General features: G+C 45.8%; 1 protein-coding gene across 1 annotated transcript in view; it reads right to left on the bottom strand.

Moving 5' to 3' along the window:
- Positions 1–25,940, bottom strand: part of LOC311105003 (transcription factor COE1-A-like) — a gene marked incomplete at its 3' end in the record, with an annotated part of 78,374 nt that overhangs the window by 38,270 nt on the left and 14,164 nt on the right. Inside the window, exons 7-10 of the mRNA XM_084146987.1 lie at positions 5,670–5,751; positions 5,366–5,507; positions 3,193–3,323; positions 570–696 (exon numbers count right to left, since the gene is read on the bottom strand). Coding sequence (XP_084003113.1) covers positions 570–696; positions 3,193–3,323; positions 5,366–5,507; positions 5,670–5,751 — 482 coding nt within the window. The remainder of the gene's footprint in view (positions 1–569; positions 697–3,192; positions 3,324–5,365; positions 5,508–5,669; positions 5,752–25,940) is intronic.

The following is a 25,940-nucleotide window of genomic DNA, read 5'->3' as shown; positions in this document are numbered from 1 at the left end:
TCTATGATTACCACTTTTAACTGGACACAGACTGGAGCCAACCACCAAGCAGAAGGCCAAGATGGCCGACCATGGTAATCCCATAGTCCTTTCTACCCTTCTCCCATCTCCTCTCTCCTCTCCTCTCCTCTCCTCTCCTCTCCTCTCCTCTCCTCTCCTCTCCTCTCCTCTCCTCTCCTCTCCTCTCCTCTCCTCTCCTCTCCTCTCCTCTCCTCTCCTCTCTCTCCTCTCTCATCTCTCCTCTCCTCTCTCCACTCCTCCCATCTCTCCCCTCCTCTCCTCTCCTCTCTCCACTCAATTTCCTCTCCTCTCCTCTCCTCTCCTCTCCTCTCCTCTCCTCTCCTCTCCTCTCCTCTCCTCTCCTCTCCTCTCCTCTCCTCTCCTCTCCTCTCCTCTCCTCTCCTCTCCTCTCCTCTCCTCTCCTCTCCTCTCCTCTCCTCTCCTCTCCTCTCCTCTCCTCTCCTCTCCTCTCCTCCCTTGTGTATATGAAGTGTCCAGGCATGTTCAATGAAGGTGTATTTACCTGTGTATATGAAGTGTCCACGTGTTTTAAATGAAGGTGTATTTACCTGTGTATATGAAGCGTCCAGGTGTGCCCTTGCAGAACTGTTTAGACTTGTATGACAGCGTGACCTCTACGACCCCGGGGATGTGTCTAGGGGGAGTCTGCACCCGGATGGCGTGGGCTGTGATCAGCTATGGAGGGGGACAGGGGACAAAAAAGGTTATATTATTACATATCTACTTCACTTGTCATTACAGACCCCATAACATGTTCTATACAGTGCACTCGGAAAGGATTCAGACCCCTTGACTTTTTCCACATTTTGTTACGTTACAGCCTTATTCTAAAATGTATTAAATAGTTCTTTTCCCCTCATCAATCTACACACAATACCCCATAATGACAAAGCAAAAACAGGTTTTCAGACATTTTTGCTAAAAATAATAAAATAAATACTGATATAACACATTTACATAAGTATTTAGACCCTTTACTCAGTACATTGTTGAAGCACCTTTGGCAGCGATTTCAGCCTAGAGTCTTCTTGGGTATGACACTACAAGCTTGGCACAGCTGTATTTGGGGAGTTTCTCCCATTCTTCTCTGCAGATCCTCTCAAGTTCTGTCAGGTTGGATGGGGAGCGTCGCTGCACAGCTATTTTCAGGTCTCTCCAGAGATGTTAGAACGGGTTCAAGTCCGGGCTCTGGCTGGGCCACTCAAAGACATTCAGAGACTTGTCCCGAAGCCACTCCTGCCTTGTCTTGGCTGTGTGCTTAGGGTCGTTGTCCTGTTGGAAGGTGAACCTTCGCCCCAGTCTGAGGTCCTGAGCGCTCTGGAGCAGGTTTTCATCAAGGATCTCTCTGTACTTTACTCCGTTCATCTTTCCCTCAACCCTGTCTAGTCTCCCAGTCCCTGCCGCTGAAAAACATCCCCACAGCATGGTGCTGCCACCACCATGCTTCACTGTAGGGATGGTGCCAGGTTTCCTACAGACATGACGATTGGCATTCAATGCTGGTCTGGCTCCCGAGTGGCACAGTGGTCTAAGGCACTGCATCTCAGTGCTTAAAGCGTCACTACAGACCCCCTGGTTCGATTCCAGGCTGTATCACAACCGGATGTGATTGGGAGTCCCATAGGGCGGTGCACAATTGGCCCAGCGTCGTCCGGGTTTGGCCGGCGTAGGCCGTCATTGTAAATAAGAATTTGTTCTTAACTGACTTACTTAGTTAAATAAAGGTTAAAAAAACAAAACAAAAAAACATTCAGGCCTAAGAGTTCAATCTTGGTTTCATCAGACCAGAGAATCCTGTTTCTCATGGTCTGAGAGTCCTTTAGGTGCCTTTTGGCAAACTCCAAGCAGGCTGTCATGTACCTTTTACTGAGGAGTGGCTTCCATCTGGCCACTCTACCATAAAGGCCTGATTGGTGGAGTGCTGCAGAGATTGTGTTGTAGAGAATTATCAAACAAACAAAGTACTTTCAGAGTTGTTGTAGAATTAAGATAGACTTTATTACAATCAATATAGCCGAGATGCTCTGCAGACCCCCTCGGCTATATTGATTGTAATAAAGTCTATCTTAATTCTACAAAAACTCTGAAAATACTTTGTGTTTGACTGAGGACAACGACAATTTTCTACAACAATGGTTGTCCTTCTGGAAGGTTCTCCTATCTCCACAGAGGAACTCTGGAGCTCTGTCAGAGTGACCATCGGGTTCTTGTTCACCTCCCTGACCAAGGCCCTTCTCCCCTGATTGCTCAGTTTGGCCGGGCGGCCAGCTCTAGGAAGAGTCTTGGTGGTTCCAAACTTCTTCCATTTAAGAATAATGGAGGCCACTGTGTTCTTGGGGATCTTCAATGCTGCAGATATTTTTTGGTACACTTCCACAGATCTGTGCCTCGACACAATCCTGTCTCGGAGCTCTAAGGACAGTTCCTTCGAACTCATGGCTTGGTTTTTGCTCTAACATGCACTGTCAACTGTGGGACTATAGACTGGTGTGTGCCTTTCTAAATCATGTCCAATCAATTTAATTTACCACAGGTGGTCTCCAATCAAGTTGTAGAAACATCTCAAGGATGATACATGGAAACAGGATGCACCTGAGCTCAATTTCGAGTCTCATAGCAAAGGGTCTGAATACTTATGTAAATAAGGTATTTCTGTTTTACATTTTTTATAAATTTTCACAAATTATGAAAAACATGTTTTATTATGGGGTATTGTGTGTAGATTGATGAGGAAAATTCATTATTTAATCAATTTTAGAATAACGCTGTAACGTAACAAAATGTGGAAAAAGGGAAGGTGTCTGAATACTTTCCAAATTCACTGTATCAAAGTGAAACACATAGACTTATTAAGAGCCATATAAAATGTTCAGTTGACATGGAAGGCAGTATGTGGTTTGTAAATGCACAATTTTTTTTAGCTCAGAGGGCTAACACAGTCTTGAGCCCCATGGACTCACTGATTTCAAAAATATATATCTGTTGGTTACACACACACACACACACACACACACACACACACACACACACACACACACACACACACACAGACACACACACACACACATACACAAACACAGTCACACACACACACAGACACACACACACAAACACACACACAGATACACACAAACACACACACACACACACACTGATTAATGTGTTACTGACCTCGCTCCAGACCAGCATGGTACCAAATATGACCTGGAGTCCATCAAATAAGTTTTCTCCTATGATAATGACTGTGGCCCCACCTGTAGTCCAGCCCTCACTGGGGCTGATCGCCTTAATACAGGGGGTGGCTGTGGAGGGAGGGGGGATGGGGGGAGGGGAGAGAGAGAGACATCAGAAATGTAGCTTTAACTCCTACACTACAATTTCTCCATTCTGATTGATTCTATGAAGAGAAAAACTAAATTCTCCAATTCATAACTAGGCCTGCTGTGAGGCGTAATACTGGCCCCTGGACCTTACAGGCTTTAGATTACTGGATCAGATTGGAGAAAAGAACAGCAGTGGAATTACAAATAAATAATAAATAAAGGCTTAATCTCCTCTACTTTACAGATCCTCAGCTTGTCAGACATGATGTCATTCTCCAAAGCAGGGTAATCCACTTTACTACAAAATGACTTCTGCTCTTTCCCTGTCTCTCTCCTGCCTCTCTCTCCTCTCTTTCTTCACCCTCCTCTCTCTCCCTCATCCTTCCCTCTCCTCTCTCTCTTCACCCTCCCCTCTCTCCCCTCCCTCTTCTCTCTCCCCTCCCTCCTCTCTCTCCCCTCCCTCCTCTAACTCTCTCCCTCTTCATCTCACCTCCTCTTCATCCTGCGAGTCTTTTCATAGACACTGATGGTGTGTGTGTCAACCAGATGGTGAAACATGAATCCATGATTCACATTTGGGGTCTTCCTCTCTGCCATCTGTTGTGTTCGTTGCTCATTGCTCATCTAGTACTGCCTGTCACAAGCCCTGATACCTCAATACATATCATTGTGCGCTGATTTCCTAGTACTGCCTCAAACAGACCCTGATACTTCACAAAACACATAGAGGTCCTCCTCTCCTCTCCTCTCCTCTCCTCTCCTCTCCTCTCCTCTCCTCTCCTCTCCTCTCCTCTCCTCTCCTCTCCTCTCCTCTCCTCTCCTCTCCTCTCCTCTCCTCTCCTCTCCTCTCCTCTCCTCTCCCCTCCATGCACCCTTCTATCCTTCATCTCTACTCTCACACCTATCCTCCCCCACGCTCCCCACTCTCTTCCCTGTAATTTTCTGTTCTCCCCCTGCTCTATTCCTTCTTTCCTCCTCCCTCCTTCTCCATATGGGCCCTGGTCAAAAATACTACACTATATAGGGAACAGGATGCCATTTGGGACATTTGGGACACAAAATAGTCATCACAGCGACTTAAACCTTAACGCTGAATCTTAATGTAATCTAGTGTGCGCTATCACCCAAATCCACTCGTAGTTTGATCATGATGGTCCCTGGGGTTGAGGTCGTTCCACACAGGAAAAATATGTTCCTGTTATTTACCGTCAGGGAAAAGTTAATGAGAATCTAACTGGATTACTTTGAGTTGGAGGAATCTGAGCAGGCTCTAAATCATTACAAAGTATTAGGGGTCTGGGTCTGTGTGTGTGTGTGTGTCTGTGTGTGCGAGCGAGTGTGCTTGTGTGTGTTAACCTGGGAAAAGCTTTGGGGGGAGAGAGAGGGAGAGAGGCAGAGAGAGAGAGCGATAGAGGCTGGAGGATAAACCCAGCCAGGTCTCATAGGAAATAAGCTCAGCGTTGTCTTTAAGCTTCCTGGGGCCTCATAAGCACCATAGTCCTGCTACGACACATGGTCCTCATAAAACACTATGGCAGTTCTAACAAGAGCCGGCCACTGGGAGAATACAGGATTCACTGCTGCTCTCATCCTCTCCTCCTCTCTCTGTTCTCTCACTGAGAGTTAAGAATCTCAGAGGGAAAAAGGAGGGAGAGGAGAGGGGGTGAGAGAGAGGGAGAGAGAGAGGAGAGAGAGAGAGAGAGAGAGAGAGAGAGAGAGAGAGAGAGAGAGAGAGAGAGAGAAGCTGTTCTAATTAAAGAAAGAGAGACTGTTAATGACGAGAGAGAGAGAGAGAGAGAGAGAGAGAGTGTGAGTGAGTGAGTAGTGAGAGAGAGAGAGACAGAGACAGAGACAGAGAGAGAGAGAGAGAGAGAGAGAGAGAGAGAGAGAGAGAGAGAGAGAGAGAGAGAGAGAAAAGAGAGAGAGAAAAGAGAGAGAGTAATTCGTTACAGTAATGCAGTCATCATCCTTAGCGGTTAATAAACTGTACCAGAGATGAGAAAGAAAGTGTGTGTGTTTACCATGCTCCAGGTACGAGGGTGTTCCTTCTGAGGGGTCTAGTCTCCTGGCCCGGCGACCGTGTTTAGAGTTGTTGTGGACAAATATGTTGTCAGAGACAGTGAGGACATGACCGTCCACACTCACCGTGGTAGACACCACCACCTGGGACAGACAGGGACAAGAGACACAGAAGACAGAGGAAAAGGGGGCAGGGGGACAGACAAGGACATGTGAGACAGGACCTGAAAGCTTCCATCAAACAGCATTACTGTTGTGTCTAATGAAATTATGTTAAATGTGGTTTTACGGTTCTCTCTCTCCCACCTGAAAGCGTCTCATGTCTCGTGGGTTCCCTGCGTTCTTCAGACAGTTCTGGTTGCATTTCAGGAAGAACTTGAGGAAAAACCTGGAAAGATAGGAGACCAGAAAACAGTCTAAGACTCCGTGCTTTTGGCTCCTGACTGAAGAGAGCTGCGTTTAATCAGATAGCAATGAGAGCAGCAGCGCACTCGCATGTGTGTGTGTGTGTGTGTGTGTGTGTGTGTGTGTACCACCCAGGGTGTTGTGATGCGTCTGGTGCAGTTCTGCAGTGGTTTGAGGGAAGCAGCATGCCTACTTCAACCCTCCCGACCTATAAGCATTCTTCCAGTCTTATCGAAAGTAGCTGAAAGATGGGTGGCTGATCATCTGACTGATCACCTCAATCAGGGTGACCATTCTGCTATTTTCTGGAGTGCATTAAATCTAAACTGGATATAGGTGGTGAAGTCAGCGCCGTCTTTTTGGATCTTAAAAAGGCCTTTGATACTGTGAATCATGAGGTCCTCCTATCCAAACTATCCTTAATGTGTCCATTGAAGCCAATAGTTGGATGTATTCCTATCTGACAAACAGAAGCCAAAGGGTTCGTTTGGGGGACACTCAGTCGGACTCTCTTTACTATAACATTGTGGTCCCACAAGGGTCTGTCACGATCGTCGGGTACAGAGGACCAAGGCGCAGCGTGAAAAGTTAACATATTTATTAAATAATGATGATGATAACACGAACAAAAACAACAAACGATAACGTGACGTCCTCGGTCTAACACAAACCACACAGGAACAAGATCCCACAACCACTGTGGGAAAACAGGCTGTCTAAATATGGTTCCCAATCAGAGACAACCAGCAACAGCTGACACTCGTTGCCTCTGATTGAGAACCATTCTGGCCAACATAGAAATACAACAACTAGAAACGAAAAACAAATGAAAACTCACACCCTGGCTCAACATACTAGAGTCCCCAGAGCCAGGGCGTGACAGGGTCAATATTAGGCCCCCTTCTGTTTACCATCTATATAAATGATCTCCCACCTGTTTGCCCACAAGTTAACATGCAGATGTATGCAGACGATACAGTCCTGCATGTCCACTCAAAAAACAGACAACAAGTTACCAAGTTAACTGAAGCTAAGGTGCACATTTCTAAAATGGATGACTGATTCTTGTTTGAATTTAAATATCGACAAGACTGTTTGTATGTACTTCTCTAAAAAATTCATTGATTCTTCCCAACGAGCTGTTCTTGTTAATGAAAGTTGTGTCTAACTTCAGGTATCTCGGCGTCATTTTGGACTCCAAGTTGTGAAGAAGGTGGTAAACACGGTCAAGTTTGGATTATCCAACTTTAGGTTTATAAGACCTTACCTTCCTCTGGAGGCCACCAAACTATACATGCATGCTGTGATCTTCTCACGTCTGAGATATTGCCTCACATGCTGGTCACAAGCAGGAGCTACTATTCTGAAACCAATTGAATCACTCTACAAACAAACACTTAAGAGTTTAGATTTTTTTTTAAACAGTTACCACCATTGTCACATCATTCACAAACATAATTTATTCAGTCTGGATAGCTTTAAGCAGTATGTAGATGCAAGCCTTGATGGTCTTGCCCCACCAGTCTCAACGTCATCAGTGAAGAGGCGACTCTGGGATGCTGACCTTCTAGGCAGAGTTGCAAAGAAACAGCTATATCTCAGACTGGCCAATAAAAATAAAAGATTAAGATGGGCAAAAGAACACAGACACTGGACTTGTTTGCAACTCTGCCTAGAAGGTCAGCATCCCAGAGTCGCCTCTTCACTGTTGACGTTGAGACTGGTGTTTTGCGGGTACTATTTAATGAATCTACCAGTTGAGGAACTGTTAGGCATCTGTTTCTCAAACTAGACACTCTAATGTATTTGTCCTCTTGCTCAGTTGTGCACCGGGGCCTCCCACTCCTCTTTCTATTCTGGTTAGAGCCAGTTTGCGCTGTTCTGTGAAGGGAGTAGTACACAGTGTTGTACGAGATCTTCAGTTTCTTGGCAATTTCTCGCATGGAATAGCCTTCATTTCTCCGAACAAGAATAGACTGATGAGTTTCAGAAGGAAGTTCGTTGTTTCTGGCCATTTTGAGCCTGTAATCGAACCCACAATTGCTGATGCTCCAGATACTCAACTAGTCTCAAGAAGGCCAGTTTTATTGTTTCTTTAATCAGCACAACAGTTTTCACCTTTGCTAACATAATTGCAAAAGGGTTTTCTAATGATCAATTAGCCTTTTAAAATGATAAACTTGGATTAACAAACACAATGTGCCATTGGAACACAAGACTGATGGTTGCTGATAATGGGCCTCTGTACACCTATGTAGATATTCCATAAAAAAATCAGCCGTTTCCAGCTACAATAGCCATTTACAACATTAACAATGTCTACACTGTATTTCTGATCAATTTGATGTTATTTTAATAGACAAAAAAATTGCTTTTCTTTCGAAAACAAGGACATTTCTAAGTGACCCCAAACTTTTGAACGGTAATGTATATATGCTTACAGCTTGCTGCCGCTGGCTAGCCCTTGTGGTAAACCAGGAAGCAGCTCTGTGTATAAGCCTTCCCTTGCCAGTACACAGCCTCTTCTCGTGACACGTTAACTGGGCGTCCCCGTGGCCCCAGGCTCACTCGGCAGGGGATCTCGGAGCTGTAGTGGTCCCCAGAGGTGCGGTGCACAGGCCCACGTTAAGTGGACACGTCCTGGCGACGTGCAACAGGTGGTCCTTTGACAGACTGGAGCTCCGGCAGCCTCCTGTAGCTGTGGGGAGGTGTTGGGTGTCTTGGATTTTTTTCCTTGTCACCGGAGCCCATTCCAACAGCGAAGAAGTGACGTTGGGACAAGCACATCCCCCATGTCCCTCTAAATAATTTCAGTGCGCAGGTATCCACTACTGCTCTTCAGCGAGTTCCACCTAGATTTCCTGCACCAAGAAAGTCTACTGGCGACAGGGTGCTTGGTAATGGGGGCAGGACTGAATGATGAGGAAGCTCCTAGCCAGGCCCCTGCACGGTAACAGCACAGGGCTATTGGTCATCAGCAGCTGGGATTTGAGTGGCAGCTGCTCCCGACAGACCGCTGTACATCTGAGCAGGCCGTTTTAGGAACCACACTGCTCATCCCAGTTGGGGAAAGGCCTAGAAAAGGTGTCCTAAACATTGCCCGCTTTAACTCTCCTAGATAGGCTACCGCACCTATCAGGACATCCCGTTTCAGCGGTATCAACATGTAGCATAAGGACTCTCTTGGACTCAAGCCATGGCACCGAAAGGCCCAAATGAAGGACTGCACTCATCGCAGCAGAGCTGAAGTGATATAACATCGACATTGCTGTTCTCAGTGAGACCAGACTCCTGGGTGAAGGGTCGCTCAGGGAGGAAAGGGAGGGCTACACCTTCTGGAAGGGATACCCCCCAGAAGGGCAACATCTGCATGGTGTGGGCATTGCCGTGAAGAACTGCCAAATCTCAAAGAAACACCAACTGGCATTAGCGAAAGACTAATGTCACTCCGCATTCCCCTTGTTGAAAAGCAGCATGCCACTCTTCAGTGCTTATGCACCAACTATACCATCAGAAAAAATATGCAAAAGACTGCTTTTACGAGATGCTGGACGAGGCCCTCCACAGAGTACCCCAAAATGACAAAATCTTGTTATTGAGTGACTTCAACGCAAGAGTGGGGAGATACTGTGAGATATGGAGTGGAGTCTTAGGACAGCACTGCGTTGGTCATGCCAATGCAAATGGATTGAGATTACTAAGCCTTTGTGCTGAACATGAACTCACCATCACCAACACCATGTTCCAAATGAAAAACAAATTCAAAACCTCCTGGATGCACCCGCGATCAAAGCACTGGCACCTCATAACTACATGATTGTCATCAGGCGCTCTGATATCAGGGATGTCCTCATTACGCGAGATATGACATGTTGTTATGATGCCCTGAAGACAACCCATGGCCCAGCAAGTTGCTCTCTCTGTCCCCTCAGAAGTGCAGATTGGTCCACTCCCTTAAACGACCAAACTAAGATAGTCCAGAGGTGGGGTGAACACTTTGAAGCCCTCTTAAACCAGCCGAACCCAGTTGACTAGTCAGTCCTGGAGGAGCTCCCAACCCTACAGAGCCTTGATCTCCCACCCACCTTTTCTGAGGTCTGAGCCGCCATCAGGTCACTGAAGAACAACAAAACACATTTCCCCTGTGAGACCAGTCACACACCGGCCGGGCAGCAGCCGGACAGCAGCCTGACAGCAGCCTGACAGCAGCAGGACAGCAGCAGGACAGCAGCCTGACAGCAGCAGGACAGCAGCCTGACAGCAGCAGGACAGCAGCAGGACAGCAGCCTGACAGCAGCCTGACAGCAACAGGACAGCAGCCGGACAGCAGCCTGACAGCAGCCGGACAGCAGCAGGACAGCAGCCGGACAGCAGCCTGACAGCAGCCTGACAGCAGCAGGACAGCAGCCGGACAGCAGCCTGACAGCAGCAGGACAGCAGCCGGACAGCAGCCTGACAGCAGCCTGACAGCAGCAGGACAGCAGCCGGACAGCAGCCTGACAGCAGCCGGACAGCAGCCTGACAGCAGCCTGACAGCAGCCGGACAGCAGCCTGACATCAGCTGGACAGCAGCCTGACAGCAGCAGGACAGCAGCCGGACAGCAGCAGGACAGCAGCCTGACAGCAGCCGGACAGCAGCCTGACAGCAGCCTGACAGCAGCTGGACAGCAGCCTGACAGCAGCAGGACAGCAGCCTGACAGCAGCAGGACAGCAGCAGGACAGCAGCCTGACAGCAGCCTGACAGCAGCAGGACAGCAGCCGGACAGCAGCCTGACAGCAGCCTGACAGCAGCAGGACAGCACCCGGACAGCAGCAGGACAGCAGCAGGACAGCAGCCGGACAGCAGCCTGACAGCAGCCTGACAGCAGCCTGACAGCAGCCGGACAGCAGCAGGACAGCAGCCGGACAGCAGCCTGACAGCAGCAGGACAGCAGCCGGACAGCAGCCTGACAGCAGCCTGACAGCAGCCGGACAGCAGCCTGACAGCAGCAGGACAGCAGCCGGACAGCAGCCTGACAGCAGCCTGACAGCAGCAGGACAGCAGCCGGACAGCAGCCTGACAGCAGCCTGACAGCAGCAGGACAGCAGCCGGACAGCAGCCTGACAGCAGCCTGACAGCAGCCTGACAGCAGCAGGACAGCAGCCGGACAGCAGCCTGACAGCAGCCTGACAGCAGCCTGACAGCAGCCTGACAGCAGCCTGACAGCAGCCGGACAGCAGCCTGACAGCAGCAGGACAGCAGCCGGACAGCAGCAGGACAGCAGCCTGACAGCAGCCGGACAGCAGCCTGACAGCAGCCTGACAGCAGCTGGACAGCAGCCTGACAGCAGCCGGACCTCTAAGCTTCTGCTTTCACCTGTCTGATCTGATTCACATATTCATCACCACTCTCCCTGTACTCAACAAATATAACTGTGTTGATAACTCTGCATTTATGATTCTGTGGCCCTGACTCTGTTCATTATTATATGTTGTCCCAAATGGCACATTATTCCCTTTATAGTGTACTATAATTGACCAGGGCCCATATTCACTTGTTCCAGGCAGTTTAGAGCTGCTAGTCTGCTACCATTAGACAACAAAGCTGCACATATTAAACACACAGAAAATTACAAGGCCTACACATTTTTCCTTTTTGGTTTCATGAAATAAAAACATCTATCTCTCTCTCTCTCTATCTCTCGTAATTACCCAGAGCAACACAAATTACTGTGGAAGTGAATTTCTGTAAAATGGCTGCATGGCCTCTTCGAGCCTGACGGTGGAATACACGAGCACGCGCACGCACACACACTCCGAGCCCGGCGGCTGAAAATAGGTGTACATAATTACAAACACAGACGGCATATCTATCTAATTGAATGATAACACGCTTTCATCAAATTATGAGGGGGATTGTTTGTCACTTTAGTACAATTAAACACACAATCATCCTCCCACTAAGTTAAAAAATAAACCAATAAAAAGCAGCAAAGCAATAATAACGCAACTTTTAAGTAATCCCTGTAGCGACCAAAATATTATTACAACCACAACTACTTCAGCTAAAAAGAAAACTTCACACCACCTTACAGAGTGAATTTCCAACAGTACGGAAGCTTCAAAGGGTCAATCCTCCGATCCACTGATCATGTCAGAACTGTGAGTTTGAGTGTCTGATGAGAACATCTAAACGCACTTTATCATTCTCTTTTGTGTCTCTTTTGTCTTAATCATACTTTCTAAACTTTACCTCTTCAACACTTATTTTCTCTCTCCTCTATTCTCATACTGTCTCTCTCCTCTATTCTACTGTCTCTCTCCTCTATTCTACTGTCTCTCTCCTCTTATCTACTGTCTCTCTCCTCTATTCTCCTACTGTCTCTCTCCTCTATTCTACTGTCTCTCTCCTCTATTCTACTGTCTCTCTCCTCTATTCTCCTACTGTATCTCTCCTCTATTCTCCTACTGTCTCTCTCCTCTATTCTCCCACTGTCTCTCTCCTCTATTCTCCTTGTGTCTCTCTCCTCTATTCTACTGTCTCTCTCCTCTATTCTACTGTCTCTCTCCTCTATTCTACTGTCTCTCTCCTCTATTCTCCTACTGTCTCTCTCCTCTATTCTCATACTGTCTCTCTCCTCTATTCTACTGTCTCTCTCCTCTATTCTCCTTGTGTCTCTCTCCTCTATTCTACTGTCTCTCTCCTCTATTCTACTGTCTCTCTCCTCTATTCTACTGTCTCTCTCCTCTATTCTCCTACTGTCTCTCTCCTCTATTCTACTGTCTCTCTCCTCTATTCTACTGTCTCTCTCCTCTATTCTCCTACTGTCCCTCTCCTCTATTCTACTGTCTCTCTCCTCTATTCTACTGTCTCTCTCCTCTATTCTCCTTGTGTCTCTCTCCTCTATTCTCCTTGTGTCTCTCTCCTCTATTCTCCTACTGTCTCTCTCCTCTATTCTACTGTCTCTCTCCACTATTCTACTGTCTCTCTCCTCTATTCTACTGTCTCTCTCCTCTATTCTACTGTCTCTCTCCTCTATTCTCCTACTGTATCTCTCCTCTATTCTCCTACTGTCTCTCTCCTCTATTCTCCCACTGTCTCTCTCCTCTATTCTCCTACTGTCTCTCTCCTCTATTCTACTGTCTCTCTCCTCTATTCTCATACTGTCTCTCTCCTCTATTCTACTGTCTCTCTCCTCTATTCTACTGTCTCTCTCCTCTATTCTACTGTCTCTCTCCTCTATTCTCCTTGTGTCTCTCTCCTCTATTCTCCTTGTGTCTCTCTCCTCTATTCTCCTTGTGTCTCTCTCCTCTATTCTCCTACTGTCTCTCTCCTCTATTCTACTGTCTCTCTCCACTATTCTACTGTCTCTCTCCTCTATTCTACTGTCTCTCTCCTCTATTCTACTGTCTCTCTCCTCTATTCTACTGTCTCTCTCCTCTATTCTACTGTCTCTCTCCTCTATTCTACTGTCTCTCTCCTCTATTCTCCTTGTGTCTCTCTCCTCTATTCTCCTTGTGTCTCTCTCCTCTATTCTCCTACTGTCTCTCTCCTCTATTCTACTGTCTCTCTCCTCTATTCTACTGTCTCTCTCCTCTATTCTACTGTCTCTCTCCTCTATTCTACTGTCTCTCTCCTCTATTCTCCTACTGTCTCTCTCCTCTTATCTACTGTCTCTCTCCTCTATTCTACTGTCTCTCTCCTCTATTCTCCTACTGTCTCTCTCCTCTTATCTACTGTCTCTCTCCTCTATTCTACTGTCTCTCTCCTCTATTCTACTGTCTCTCTCCTCTATTCTACTGTCTCTCTCCTCTATTCTACTGTCTCTCTCCTCTATTCTCCTACTGTCTCTCTCCTCTATTCTCCTACTGTCTCTCTCCTCTATTCTACTGTCTCTCTCCTCTATTCTCCTACTGTCTCTCTCCTCTTATCTACTGTCTCTCTCCTCTATTCTACTGTCTCTCCTCTATTCTCCTACTGTCTCTCTCCTCTTATCTACTGTCCCTCTTCTCTATTCTACTGTCTCTCTCCTCTATTCTACTGTCTCTCTCCTCTATTCTCATACTGTCTCTCTCTCTCTATTCCCCTCCTGTCTTTCCCCTTCTAGGCCTTCTCCTTCTGACCTTCTTGGCAGAGTTGCAAAGAAAAAACCATATCTCAGACTGGCCAATAAAGATAAAAGATTAAGATGGGCAGTCTGAGATATGGCTTTTTCTTTGCAACTCTGCCTAGTAGGTCAGCATCCCGGAGTCGCCTCTTCACTGTTGACGTTGAGATTGCTGTTTTGCGAGTACTATTTAATGAAGCTGCCAGTTGAGGACCTGTTAGGCATCTGTTTCTCAAACTAGACACTCTAATGTATTTGTCCTCTTGCTCAGTTGTGCACTGGGGCCTCCCACTCCTCTTTCTACTCTGGTTAGAGTCAGTTTGCGCTGTTCTGTGAAGGGAGTAGTACACATCGTTGTATGAGATCGTTGTATGAGAGTTTCTTGGCAATTTCTCGCATGGAATAGCCTTCATTTCTCAGAACAAGAATAGACTGACGAGTTTCAGAAGAAAGTTATTTGCTTCTGGCCATTTTGATCCTGTAATCGAACCCACAATTGCTGATGCTCCAGATGCTCAACTAGTCTCAAGAAGGCCAGTTTTATTGCTTATTTAATCAGCACAACAGTTTTCACCTGTGCTAACATAATTGCAAATGGGTTTTCTAATGATCAATAAGCCTTTTAAAATGATAAACTTGGATTACTAATCACAATGTGCCACTGGAACACAGGACTGATGGTTGCTGATAATGGGCCTCTGTAGCCGTTTCCAGTTACAATAGCCATTTACAACATTAACAATATCTACACTGTATTTCTGATCAATGTGATGTTTTTTTAATTGACAAAAAATTGCTTTTCTTTCGACAACAAGGACATTTCTAAGTGACCCCAAACTTTTGAATGGTAGTTTATGTTGAAGAGGGTGGGGCTCAAGCTGCATCCCTGTCTCACCCCACGGCCCTTTGGAAATAAATGTGTGTCTTTTTTTTGGCCAATTTTAACTGCACCCTTGTTGTTTGTGTACATGGATTTTATTATGTCGTATGTTTTCCCCCAACACCACTTTCCATCAATTTGTATAGCAGACCCTAATCCCCAAATTGAGTCAAAAGCTTTTTTGAAATCAACAAAGCATGAGAAGACTTTGCCTTTGTCATCTAGGAGTCTGACTGGCTTGTTTCCGTGGTGACCCCTCAACCTGTCATACGCACACACACGCATTTGTAAGCCACTTGTTCCATCAGGCGGATGCTGTTAGAGTAGTCTGTAATGTTGCTCCCATCATGTCTATCTAGTGTCATGATTTATTCAACCACAGCATCTCACTGCACTGAAACATTCATCCTCTGTTCGCTCCCTGCATCATCTCTCCCTCAGTATGTGTGTGTTTGTGTCTGTGTGTCTAGTGGTTTTGCCTCATCATTAAATATTTCTCAGTACAAATGGACCCATGTGTGAGTCATGGGTCAGGGGGACTGCTCTGTTCTCCTACCCGCCCAGGGAGAGTCCTGCCTGGGGAAAAGGAGTCCCTGTCTCCCCCTGGGCTGTAGGTCCCAAAGACTAGCCCATTCAGTTTCCTACATTTAATCATTCAAAATTCAATTCAGACATTTTCATCTTTCTGAAACGTCTTAAATGTCCTGAGTAACCATTCCTTCTGGGATTTCATTGTAGTGGGATTGCTTAAGAGGACAGTCTATGAACTCACTTAACTACTTTACTGGGGTAAAGGAAGGCCAATGAGCTTGTCAGTAGTGTTGTGTTGTGTCAGTAGTGTTGTGTCAGTAGTGTTGTGTCAGTAGTATTGTGTCAGTAGTGTTGTGTCAGTAGTGTTGTGCCAGTAGTGTTCTGTCAGTAGTGTTGGGTCAGTAGTGTTGGGTCAGTAGTGTTGTGTCAGTAGTGTTGTCAGTAGTGTTGGGTCAGTAGTGTTGTGTCAGTAGTGTTGTGTCAGTAGTGTTGTGTCAGTAGCGTTGTGTCAGTAGTGTTGGGTCAGTAGTGTTGTGTCAGTAGTGTTGTGTCAGTAGTGTTGGGTCAGTAGTGTTGTGTCAGTAGTGTTGTGTCAGTAGCGTTGGGTCAGTAGCGTTGGGTCAGTAGTGTTGGGTCAGTAGTGTTGGGTCAGTAGTGTTGGGTCAGTAGTGTTGGGTCAGTAGTGTTGGGTCAGTAGTGTTGGGTCAGTAGTGTTGTGTCAGTAGTGTTGGGTCAGTAGTGTTGGGTCAGTAGTGTTGTGTCAGTAGTGTTGTGTCAGTAGCGTTGTGTCAGTAGCATTGTGTCAGTAATGTTGGGTCAGTAGTGTTGTGTCAGTAGTGTTGTGTCAGTAGTGTTGTGTCAGTAGTGTTGAGTCAGTAATGTTGTGTCAGTAGTGTTGGGTCAGTAGCATTGTGTCAGTAATGTTGGGTCAGTAGTGTTGTGTCAGTAGTGTTGTGTCAGTAGTGTTGTGTCAGTAGTGTTGTGTCAGTAGTGTTGGGTCAGTAGTGTTGTGCCTCTACGTCTCCCTGTTTATTAAACACATGAATAACTTCCTTCTAGACTCTGTCCTCTCCTGCCCAGACACATATGGTCCACCAATCACAAAATAAGGAACCATGCATACATTAGCATACCTAATGAACGACCTTCTCTATTTAATATGCAGATTCCCAGAGACATTAGTGAATGCCGTCTGTTCTAAATGAATACATTTGAATGGCAATTAGAGTAATCCTTTATAATTAATGAAAACTGTCAATTTTGGTTCAGGAGTAATTTGATTAACGTTATGATGGGACACTTAGTAAGTTCATTAGCATGGTGGACTGGAGGGATACACTCACACACACACGCGTATTCACGCACACAGCCACACAGCCACACAGACACTCGCTCATTCACGCACACGTTCCCATGCATGCACGAACGGATGTACACATGGATGTACCCACCCACACATACACACACACACTAAAAGGAAATCTCTCCCACCCTACCTTGACCTTGCTAACTACCTTCCTGTAAAACAGCCAGAGAGCACATTAGAACTAATGATTAGCGCGTGATTACTGTACACTACCAACAACAACCTGTGAATCATTTGGTATCTGACAAATAGCGAGAAATAATATTGTTCCAGTTGTAAGAAAAAAAGCTTTTATTTCAGTCCATTAGCAAATAATGTGATCCATCACCTCCTGTCCTCATCCCCAATATTTCTCTCTCTCTCTCTCTCTCTCTCTCTCTCTCTCTCTCTCTCTCTCTCTCTCTCTCTCTCTCTCTCTCTCTCTCTCTCTCTCTCTCTCTCTCTCTCTCTCTCTCTCTCTCTCTCTCTCTCTCTCTCTCTCTCTCTCTCTCTCTCTCTCTCTCTCTCTCTCTCTCTCTCTCTCCTCTTCTGTCCCCCTCCTCTCTTTCTGTGTCAGGTTAGTGGGTCCATTCTTACTGGAACACCTCATAAAGTCAGACCCCCGTGGAGCGACTGGTTCTGGATTCTGGTCTCTAAGAGAGAGTGGCTTTCTCTCTCGCTGGAAAACACTCACACACACCCATAAACACACAATAGTAATGCCATGGGATTCTGTATTTGTGGGAAGCTTGACATAAATATGTCAACAACATTCAGGTACACAAACACACACACACACACTGACGCCAGTAAGCACACACACACACACACAGGTCAGTAAGTCCTTAGGTCTAATCTGACACACAGCTAAGACACCTGGTTAATGTTAACAGAGCAGTTCTAGTCAATTACTCTCCCATATAACACACTAGGTGATCAGAACCAGACATCACACATCAGCTACAATAGGAGTCCATTCCTGTATGTTTTTCTGATGACTGTGGGAGAGGGAGAGAAGGAGAGAGGGGGAGATCTGAAAGGGAGGGGAGCTGGAGGAGGGGAGAAGGGGGAGAGGGAGGAGGGGGGAGATGGAGAGAGAATAGAATAGAGAAAAGGTAGAGTAGAGGTGAAGACAGGGGGAGGAGGTGTAGAGGGGTGAGGTCTGACTGGACAGAGGAGGAGAAGGGGGAGGAGAGGTGAAGACGGTTATCCAAGCAGAGAAATGTAAATGGCCACACACACACAAAGAGCTCTGTGTGTGTGTGTACGTGCGGGTGTTTGTGTGTGCGTGTGGGTGTGTGTGTTTGCGTGTGCATGCGCGCGTGTACCCATTTCGAGGTTACATTTCCCATCCTTCCTTTCAAGGGTTCTTTAAACACTCCCACACACCCATACATTAAATATACATCTCCATCTCACATACTCTTTCACACACACTCTCACACACACTGTCACTAACACACTCTCACACAAACACACTGTCACACACACACTGTCACACACACACTGTCACACACACACACAGTGTTACACACACACTGTCACACACACACTGTCACACACACACCCTCACACATACTCTGTCACACACACACCCACACACACACACTGTCTCACACACACACACACACACCCTCACACACACACTGTCACACACACACCCTCACACACACACTGTCACACACACACACACACACACACACACACACACACACACACACACACACACACACACACTTTGTCAAACACACACCCTCACACACACACTGGCTCACACACACACACACACACACACACTGGCTCACACACACACACACACACACACACACACACACACACACACACACACACACACACACACACACACACACACACACACACACACACACACACACACACACACACACACACACACACCCTCACACACACACTGTCACCCCCCCCCACACACACACACACACACACACTGTCACACACACACCCTCACACACACTCTGTCATACAACACTGTCACACACACACCCTCACACACACACAGTCACACACACACACCCTCACACACACACTCTCCAGGAACACCAATTTACACAGCAACTCTTTATTTAGTTAACACACACATGCCTGAAGGGTTTGTGTCTCCTTACTCTGCATTAAAGCTGACAAACTACTGTACAGAAAAGCCATCAGTATGACCACTTTCCCTATGACATGATAAGCCATCAGTATGACCACTTTCCCTATGACATGATAAGCCATCAGTATGACCACTTTCCCTATGACATGATAAGCCATCAGTATGACCACTTTCCCTATGACATGATAAGCCATCAGTATGACCACTTTCCCTATGACATGATAAGCCATCAGTATGACCACTTTCCCTATGACATGATAAGCCATCAGTATGACCACTTTCCCTATGACATGATAAGCCATCAGTATGACCACTTTCCCTATGACATGATAAGCCATCAGTATGACCACTTTCCCTATGACATGATAAGCCATCAGTATGACCACTTTCCCTATGACATGATAAGCCATCAGTATGACCACTTTCCCTATGACATGATAAGCCATCAGTATGACCACTTTCCCTATGACATGATAAGCCATCAGTATGACCACTTTCCCTATGACATGATAAGTCATCAGTATGACCACTTTCCCTATGACATGATAAGCCATCAGTATGACCACTTTCCCTATGACATGATAAGCCATCAGTATGACCACTTTCCCTATGACATGATAAGCCATCAGTATGACCACTTTCCCTATGACATGATAAGCCATCAGTATGACCACTTTCCCTATGACATGATAAGCCATCAGTATGACCTCTTTCCCTATGACATGATAAGTCATCAGTTTGACCTATAGTAATCCTCCAAGGATTGATATGGAAAGGATAGGAGCTTTCATGGACCTATTTCTAAAAACAGAGGAAGAGAGAACCCATCACTCTCCCATGTCTTACCCTTTCTTACCCGTGTCTTAGAGAGAACCCATCACTCTCCCATGTCTTACCGTTACCCGTGTCTTAGAGAGAACCCATCACTCTCCCATGTCTTACCGTTACCCGTGTCTTAGAGAGAACCCATCACTCTCCCATGTCTTACCGTTACCCGTGTCTTAGAGAGAACCCATCACTCTCCCATGTCTTACCGTTACCCGTGTCTTAGAGAGAACCCATCACTCTCCCATGTCTTACCGTTACCCGTGTCTTAGAGAGAACCCATCACTCTCCCATGTCTTACCATTACCCGTGTCTTAGAGAGAACCCATCACTCTCCCATGTCTTACCATTACCCGTGTCTTAGAGAGAACCCATCACTTGTTTCTTGCTCTGTGATGTTGAACTAAAAAAACACCATGCGACAGAGACAGCATTCTGTTTCAGCAAGAAGACTACTGACCACCAGTCTAGGACAGAACTAAAGAGAGAGGGAGGGTTAGGGTTATGGTAGAAAGGAGGAGAGAGAAGGAGAAGGTAGAAAGAGAGAGAGGGAGGAGAGGGGGAGAAGAAGGAGAAGATGTACAGTTGAAGTCGGAAGTTTACATACACTTTGGTTGGAGTCATTAAAACTCATTTTTCAACCACTCCACAAATGTATTGTTAACAAACTATAGTTTTGGCAAGTCGGTTAGGACATCTACTTTGTGCATGTAATTTTTCCAACAATTGTATACAGACAGATTATTTCACTTATAATTCACTGTATCACAATTCTAGCTGGTCAGAAGTTTACATACATTAAGTTGACTGTGCCTTTAAACAGCTTGGGAAATTCCAGAAAATTATGTCATGGCTTTAGAAGCTTCTGATAGGCTAATTTACATCATTTGAGTCAATTGGAGGTGTACCTGTGGATGTATTTCAAGGACTACCTTCAAACTCAGTGACTCTCTGCTTGACATCATGGGAAAATCAAAAGAAATCAGCCAAGACCTCAGAAAAACAATTGTAGACCTCCACAAGTCTGGTTCATCATTGGGAGCAATTTCCAAACGCCTGAAGGTACCACGTTCATCTGTACAAACAATAGTACGAAAGTATAAACACCATGGGACCACGTAGCCATCATACCGCTCAGGAAGGAGACACGTTCTGTCTCCTAGAGATGAACGTGCTTTGGTTTGAAAAGTGCAAATCAATCCCAGAACAACAGCAAAGGACCTTGTGAAGATGCTGGAGGAAACAGGTACAAAAGTATCTATATCCACAGTAAAACGAGTCCTATATCGACATAACCTGAAAGGCCGCTCAGCAAGGAAGAAGCCACTGCTCCAAAACCGCCATAAAAAAGCCAGACTACGGTTTGCAACTGCACATGAGGACAAAGATCGTACTTTTTGGAGAAATGTCCTCTGGTCGGATGAAACAGAAATAGAACTGTTTGGCCATAATGACCATCGTTATGTTTGGAGGAAAAAGGGGGTCGCTTGCAAGCCGAAGAACACCATCCCAACCGTGAAGCAGGGGGGTGGCAGCATCATGCTGTGGGGGTGCTTTGCTGCAGGAGGGACTGGTCCACAAAATAGATGGCATCATGAGGAAGGAAAATTATGTGGATGTATTGAAGCAACATCTCAAGACATTAGTCAGGAAGTTAAAGCTTGGTCGCAAATGTGTCTTCCAAATGGACAATGACCCCAAGCATACTTCCAAAGTTGTGGCAAAATGGCTTAAGGACAACAAAGTCAAGGTACTGGAGTGGCCATCACAAAGCCCTGACCTCAATCCTATAGAAAATGTGTGGGCAGAACTGAAAAAGCGTGTGCGAGCAAGGAGGCCTACAAACCTGACTCAGTTACACCTGCTCTGTCAGGAGGAATGAGCCAAATTTCACCCAACTTATTGTGGGAAGCTTGTGGAAGGCTACCCGAAACTTTTGACCCAAGTTAAACAATTTAAAAGCAATGCTACCAAATACTAATTGAGTGTATGTATACTTCTGACCCACTGGGAATGTGATGAAAGAAATAAAAGCTGAAATAAATCATTCTCTCTACTATTATTCTGACATTTCACATTCTTAAAATAAAGTGGTGATCCTAGCTGACCTAAAACAGGTAATTTTTACTAGGATTAAATGTCAGGAATTGTGAAAAACTGAGTTTAAATGTATTTGGCTAAGGTGTATGTAAACTTCCGACTTAAACTGTATATACTAATTTGTGATGAAGAGGAGCAGAACAGAACATCTAACTATCTCAGGTTGGCCTGGTTTCTTAATAGTCCCAGAACGTTGCGGCCCCGCCAGCCTGTGGGGAAAACAACCCATGGTTACCTTGGTTACCCAATTGGCTCTTTTCAAACACCATTGTCTTGTTTTCTTCTTGTGTTAGTCAATTACATAACTCAATTTAAGAAAAGTACATGTCTAAAGATTACTTTTCAACATTGCCTGCTCCCGAGCATTCTCACTACTTAGAAAAACGTAATATATGCCCTTTTGACAGCGCTAACATTAGCTATGTGAGTGCTAGCTAGCTACCAACCAGAACATTAAGCTAGCCAAGACCAACAACACAAACAAACAGACTATAAAGCTACAAGTAGTGAGTGGCGTTACAAACGGACTATACTAAACAAGTTAAATGTCTTACCTGTTATTAAATGTTTTCCCTACTTGGACATCGGGTTCCCACAATTTCACACTCTCACACGCTGAATAGCCTGAAGCCACAGGGCTCTTCTCGCAGGCTCTATTTCCCTACGTGGAGGCAAATCGTACGTTGGGATTTTTTACCTGGTTACATTGAACAACACAGCAGCTTTTCGGCATGTTTTGATATTTCTGTATAACAAAAAATCGACAATGAAGTTGGCTCTTTTACAGTGGGTGTCAATGGGAAATAATGTTTGTTCCCCCCAATTTGTGGGTGTGCTCGAGGGGAATTCCTTCTTATGACATGAATACCGACTCGGCATATGAGCTTGATTCTAAAACTCTATGCATTCTCAACTTACTGGGGACCCAACCCTGTACATCAACATCTTCCACACAAACAGTCTCACACACTCATGCTCACTCACACTCCACACACTCTCACACACACACAAACACACACACACACACACACACACACACACACACACACACACACACACACACACACACACACACTGGTCTAAAGGGAGCTAATTAGTGGTACCTGTGTTGATCAACGCTGTAAGCCAATCAACTGCTACGACACTAATTACATGTTGTTGGGTTTTAGCTCAGGTTTTCAGGCCAGTAATGCTACTCTACTAGGAGCTACCAGCTATAGGAGAAGCATGGCGTGAAAGGGGGAACTCTCTCTCTCTATTTCTCTCCCCCTCTCTCTCCCTCCCCCTTCCAATTCAATTCAATTTCAATTTCAATTCAATTCAATTTCAATTTAAGGGCTTTATTGGCATGGGAAACGTGTGTTAACATTGCCAAAGCAAGTTAACACAAGTTCCTCTCGCTCTCTCTCTCTCCCTCCCCTTCCCTCTCTCTCTCTCTACCTCCCTCTCCCTTTCTCTCTCTCTCCTCAGTCGTCTCAAACACCAGTCCTCTACTCTCAAGTGCCACTTACAGAGCCAGAATGGGGCTTGCGCCAGACTCACTTCTAGTGTGTGTGTGTGTGTGTGTATTTGTGCATGTGTGTCAGAGTGTTTTCAGTAACACCTCACCACTGTAAGTTGATTAGACTATAATGGTCTGCTAAATGACCATGTGTTGTGTTGACTGAGTTGATTAGACTATAATGGTCTGCTAAATGACCATGTGTTGTGTTGACTGAGTCAACACCATGGGGCAGCTGTAGGACCAGCTATAGCTCTCCATTACAATGGATACTATGATCACAGTGATACAGTCACAGTCATTTCCTTAGGTTGTTTAGCGTGTGATAACACTATTGTAATACCTCTCTGCTCTCTAGTAAAGCACTGTGGGGGTTGTGTGTGTGTGTGTCTTGGAGGGGTTTGAGTCATTTCAATTTCGCATTAGCGCAGACTCCTGCTGCAGGGGGAAAGGGTGTGTGCGTATATATGTGTGTGTGTGTGTGTGTGTGTGTGTTTGTGTGTGTGTGTGTGTGTAGGTAATGAGTGAGGCTCCATTACCATACTTAAGTAATAGAACCAGCCTATGCAATTATCTACCACTATCTCCTGTACACACACACACACACACACACACACACACACACACACACACACACACACACACACAAACATACACATACACATACACACACACACTACCAGTCAAAAGTTTGGACACACCTTCTCATTGTCTTTAGTTTTACTATTTTCTATAGTTTCTAATAGTGAAGACATCAAAACTATGAAATAACACATATGGAATCATGTATTAACCAAAAAAGTGTTAAACAAATCAAAATATATTTTATATTTGAGATTCTTCAAATAGCCACCCTTTGCCTTGATGACAGCTTTGCACACTCTTGGCATTCTCTCAACCAGCATCACCTGGAATGCTTTTCCAACAGTCTTGAAGGAGTTCCCACATATGCTGAGCACTTGTTGGCTGGTTTTCCTTTACTCTGCCATCCGACTCATCCCAACCATATAAATTGGGTTGAGGTCGGGAGATTGTGGAGGTCAGGTCATCTGATGCAGCACTCCATCACTCTCCTTCTTGGTAAAATAGCCCTTACACAGCCTGGAGGTGTGTTGGGTCATTGTCCTTTTGAAAAACAAATGATAGTCCCACTAAGCCCAAACCAGATGGGATGGCGTATCGCTGCAGAATGCTGTGGTAGCCATGCTGGTTAAGTGTGCCTTGAATTCTAAATAAATCACAGACAGTGTCACCAGCAAAGCACCCCCACATCATAACACCTCCTTCTCCATGTTTTACGGTGGGAACTACACATGCGGATATCATCCGTTCACTCACACCGCGTCTCACAAAGACACAGCGGTTTGAACTCCAGACCAAAGGACACATTTCAAGCCGGTCTAATGTCCATTGCTCGATTTTCTTGGCCCAAACAGGTCTCTTCTTCTTATTGGTGGTGGTTTCTTTGCAGCAATTCGACAATGAAGGCCTGATTCACACAGTCCCCTCTGAACAGTTGATGTTGAGATGTGTCTGTGACTTGAACTCTGTGAAGCATTTATTTGGGCTGCAATTTCTGAGGCTGGTAACTCTAATGACCAGCCTTTCAAAGCCCTTCATGGTAAGTGCCAAGGGTCGGTAGTCATTTAGGCAGGTTATCTTAGTGTTCTTGGGCACAGGGATTATGGTGGTCTGCTTGAAACATGTTGGTATTACAGACTCAGTCAGGGACATGTTGAAAATGTCAGTGAAGACACTTGCCAGTTGGTCAGCGCATGCTCGGAGTACATGTCCTGGTAATCCGTCTGGCCCTGCAGCCTTGTGAATGTTGACTTGCTTAAAAGTCGTACTCACATTGGCTACGGAGAACGTGATCACATCCGGAACAGCTGATGCTCTCATGCATGTTTCAGTGTTGCTTGCATCGAAGCGAGCATAGAAGTGATTTAGCTCATCTGGTAAACTTGTGTCTCTGGGCAGATCGCGGCTGTGCTTCCCTTTGTAGTCTGTAATAGTTTTCAAGCCACATCCGACGAGCGTCAGAGCCGGTGTAGTACGATTCAATCTTAGTCCTGTATTGACTATTTGCCTGTTTGATGGTTCGTCGGAGGGCATAGCGGGAGTTCTTATAAGCGTCCGGGTTAGAGTCCCGCTCCTTGAAAGCGGCAGCTCTACCCTTTAACTCAGTGCGGATGTTGCCTGTAATCCATGGCTTCTGGTTGGGGTATGTATGTACGGTCACTGTGGGGACGATGTCATCGATGCACTTATTGATGACGCCAGTGACTGATGTGGTGTACTCCTCAATGCTATCGGAAGAATCCCGGAACATATTCCAGTCTGTGCTAGCAAAACAGTCCTGTAGCTTAGCATCTGCGTCATCTGTCCACTTCCTTATTAACCGAGTCACTGGTGCTTCCTGCTTAAGTTTTTGCTTATAAGCAGGAATCAGGAGGATAGAGTTATGGTCAGATTTGACAAATGGAGGGCGAGGGAGAGCTTTGTATGCGTCGCTGTGTGTGGAGTAAAGGTGGTCTAGAGTTTTTTTTCCTCTGGTTGCACATTTAACATGCTGGTAGAAATTAGGTAGAATGGATTTAAGTTTCCTTGCATTAAAGTCCCCGGCCACTAGGAGCGCTGCCTCTGGATGAGCATTTTCCTGTTTACTTATGGCCTTATACAGCTCATTGAGTGCAATCTTAGTGCCAGCATCGGTTTGTGGTGGTAAATAGACAGCTACGAAAAATATAGATGAAAACTATCTTGGT

This window comes from Coregonus lavaretus, assembly GCF_964263955.1.
Source record: "Coregonus lavaretus genome assembly, chromosome: 29".
NCBI classification, from domain to species: domain Eukaryota; kingdom Metazoa; phylum Chordata; class Actinopteri; order Salmoniformes; family Salmonidae; genus Coregonus; species Coregonus lavaretus.
The sequence above is the reverse complement of the archived record's forward strand: the minus strand, read 5'-3'. Positions and strand labels throughout refer to the sequence as shown.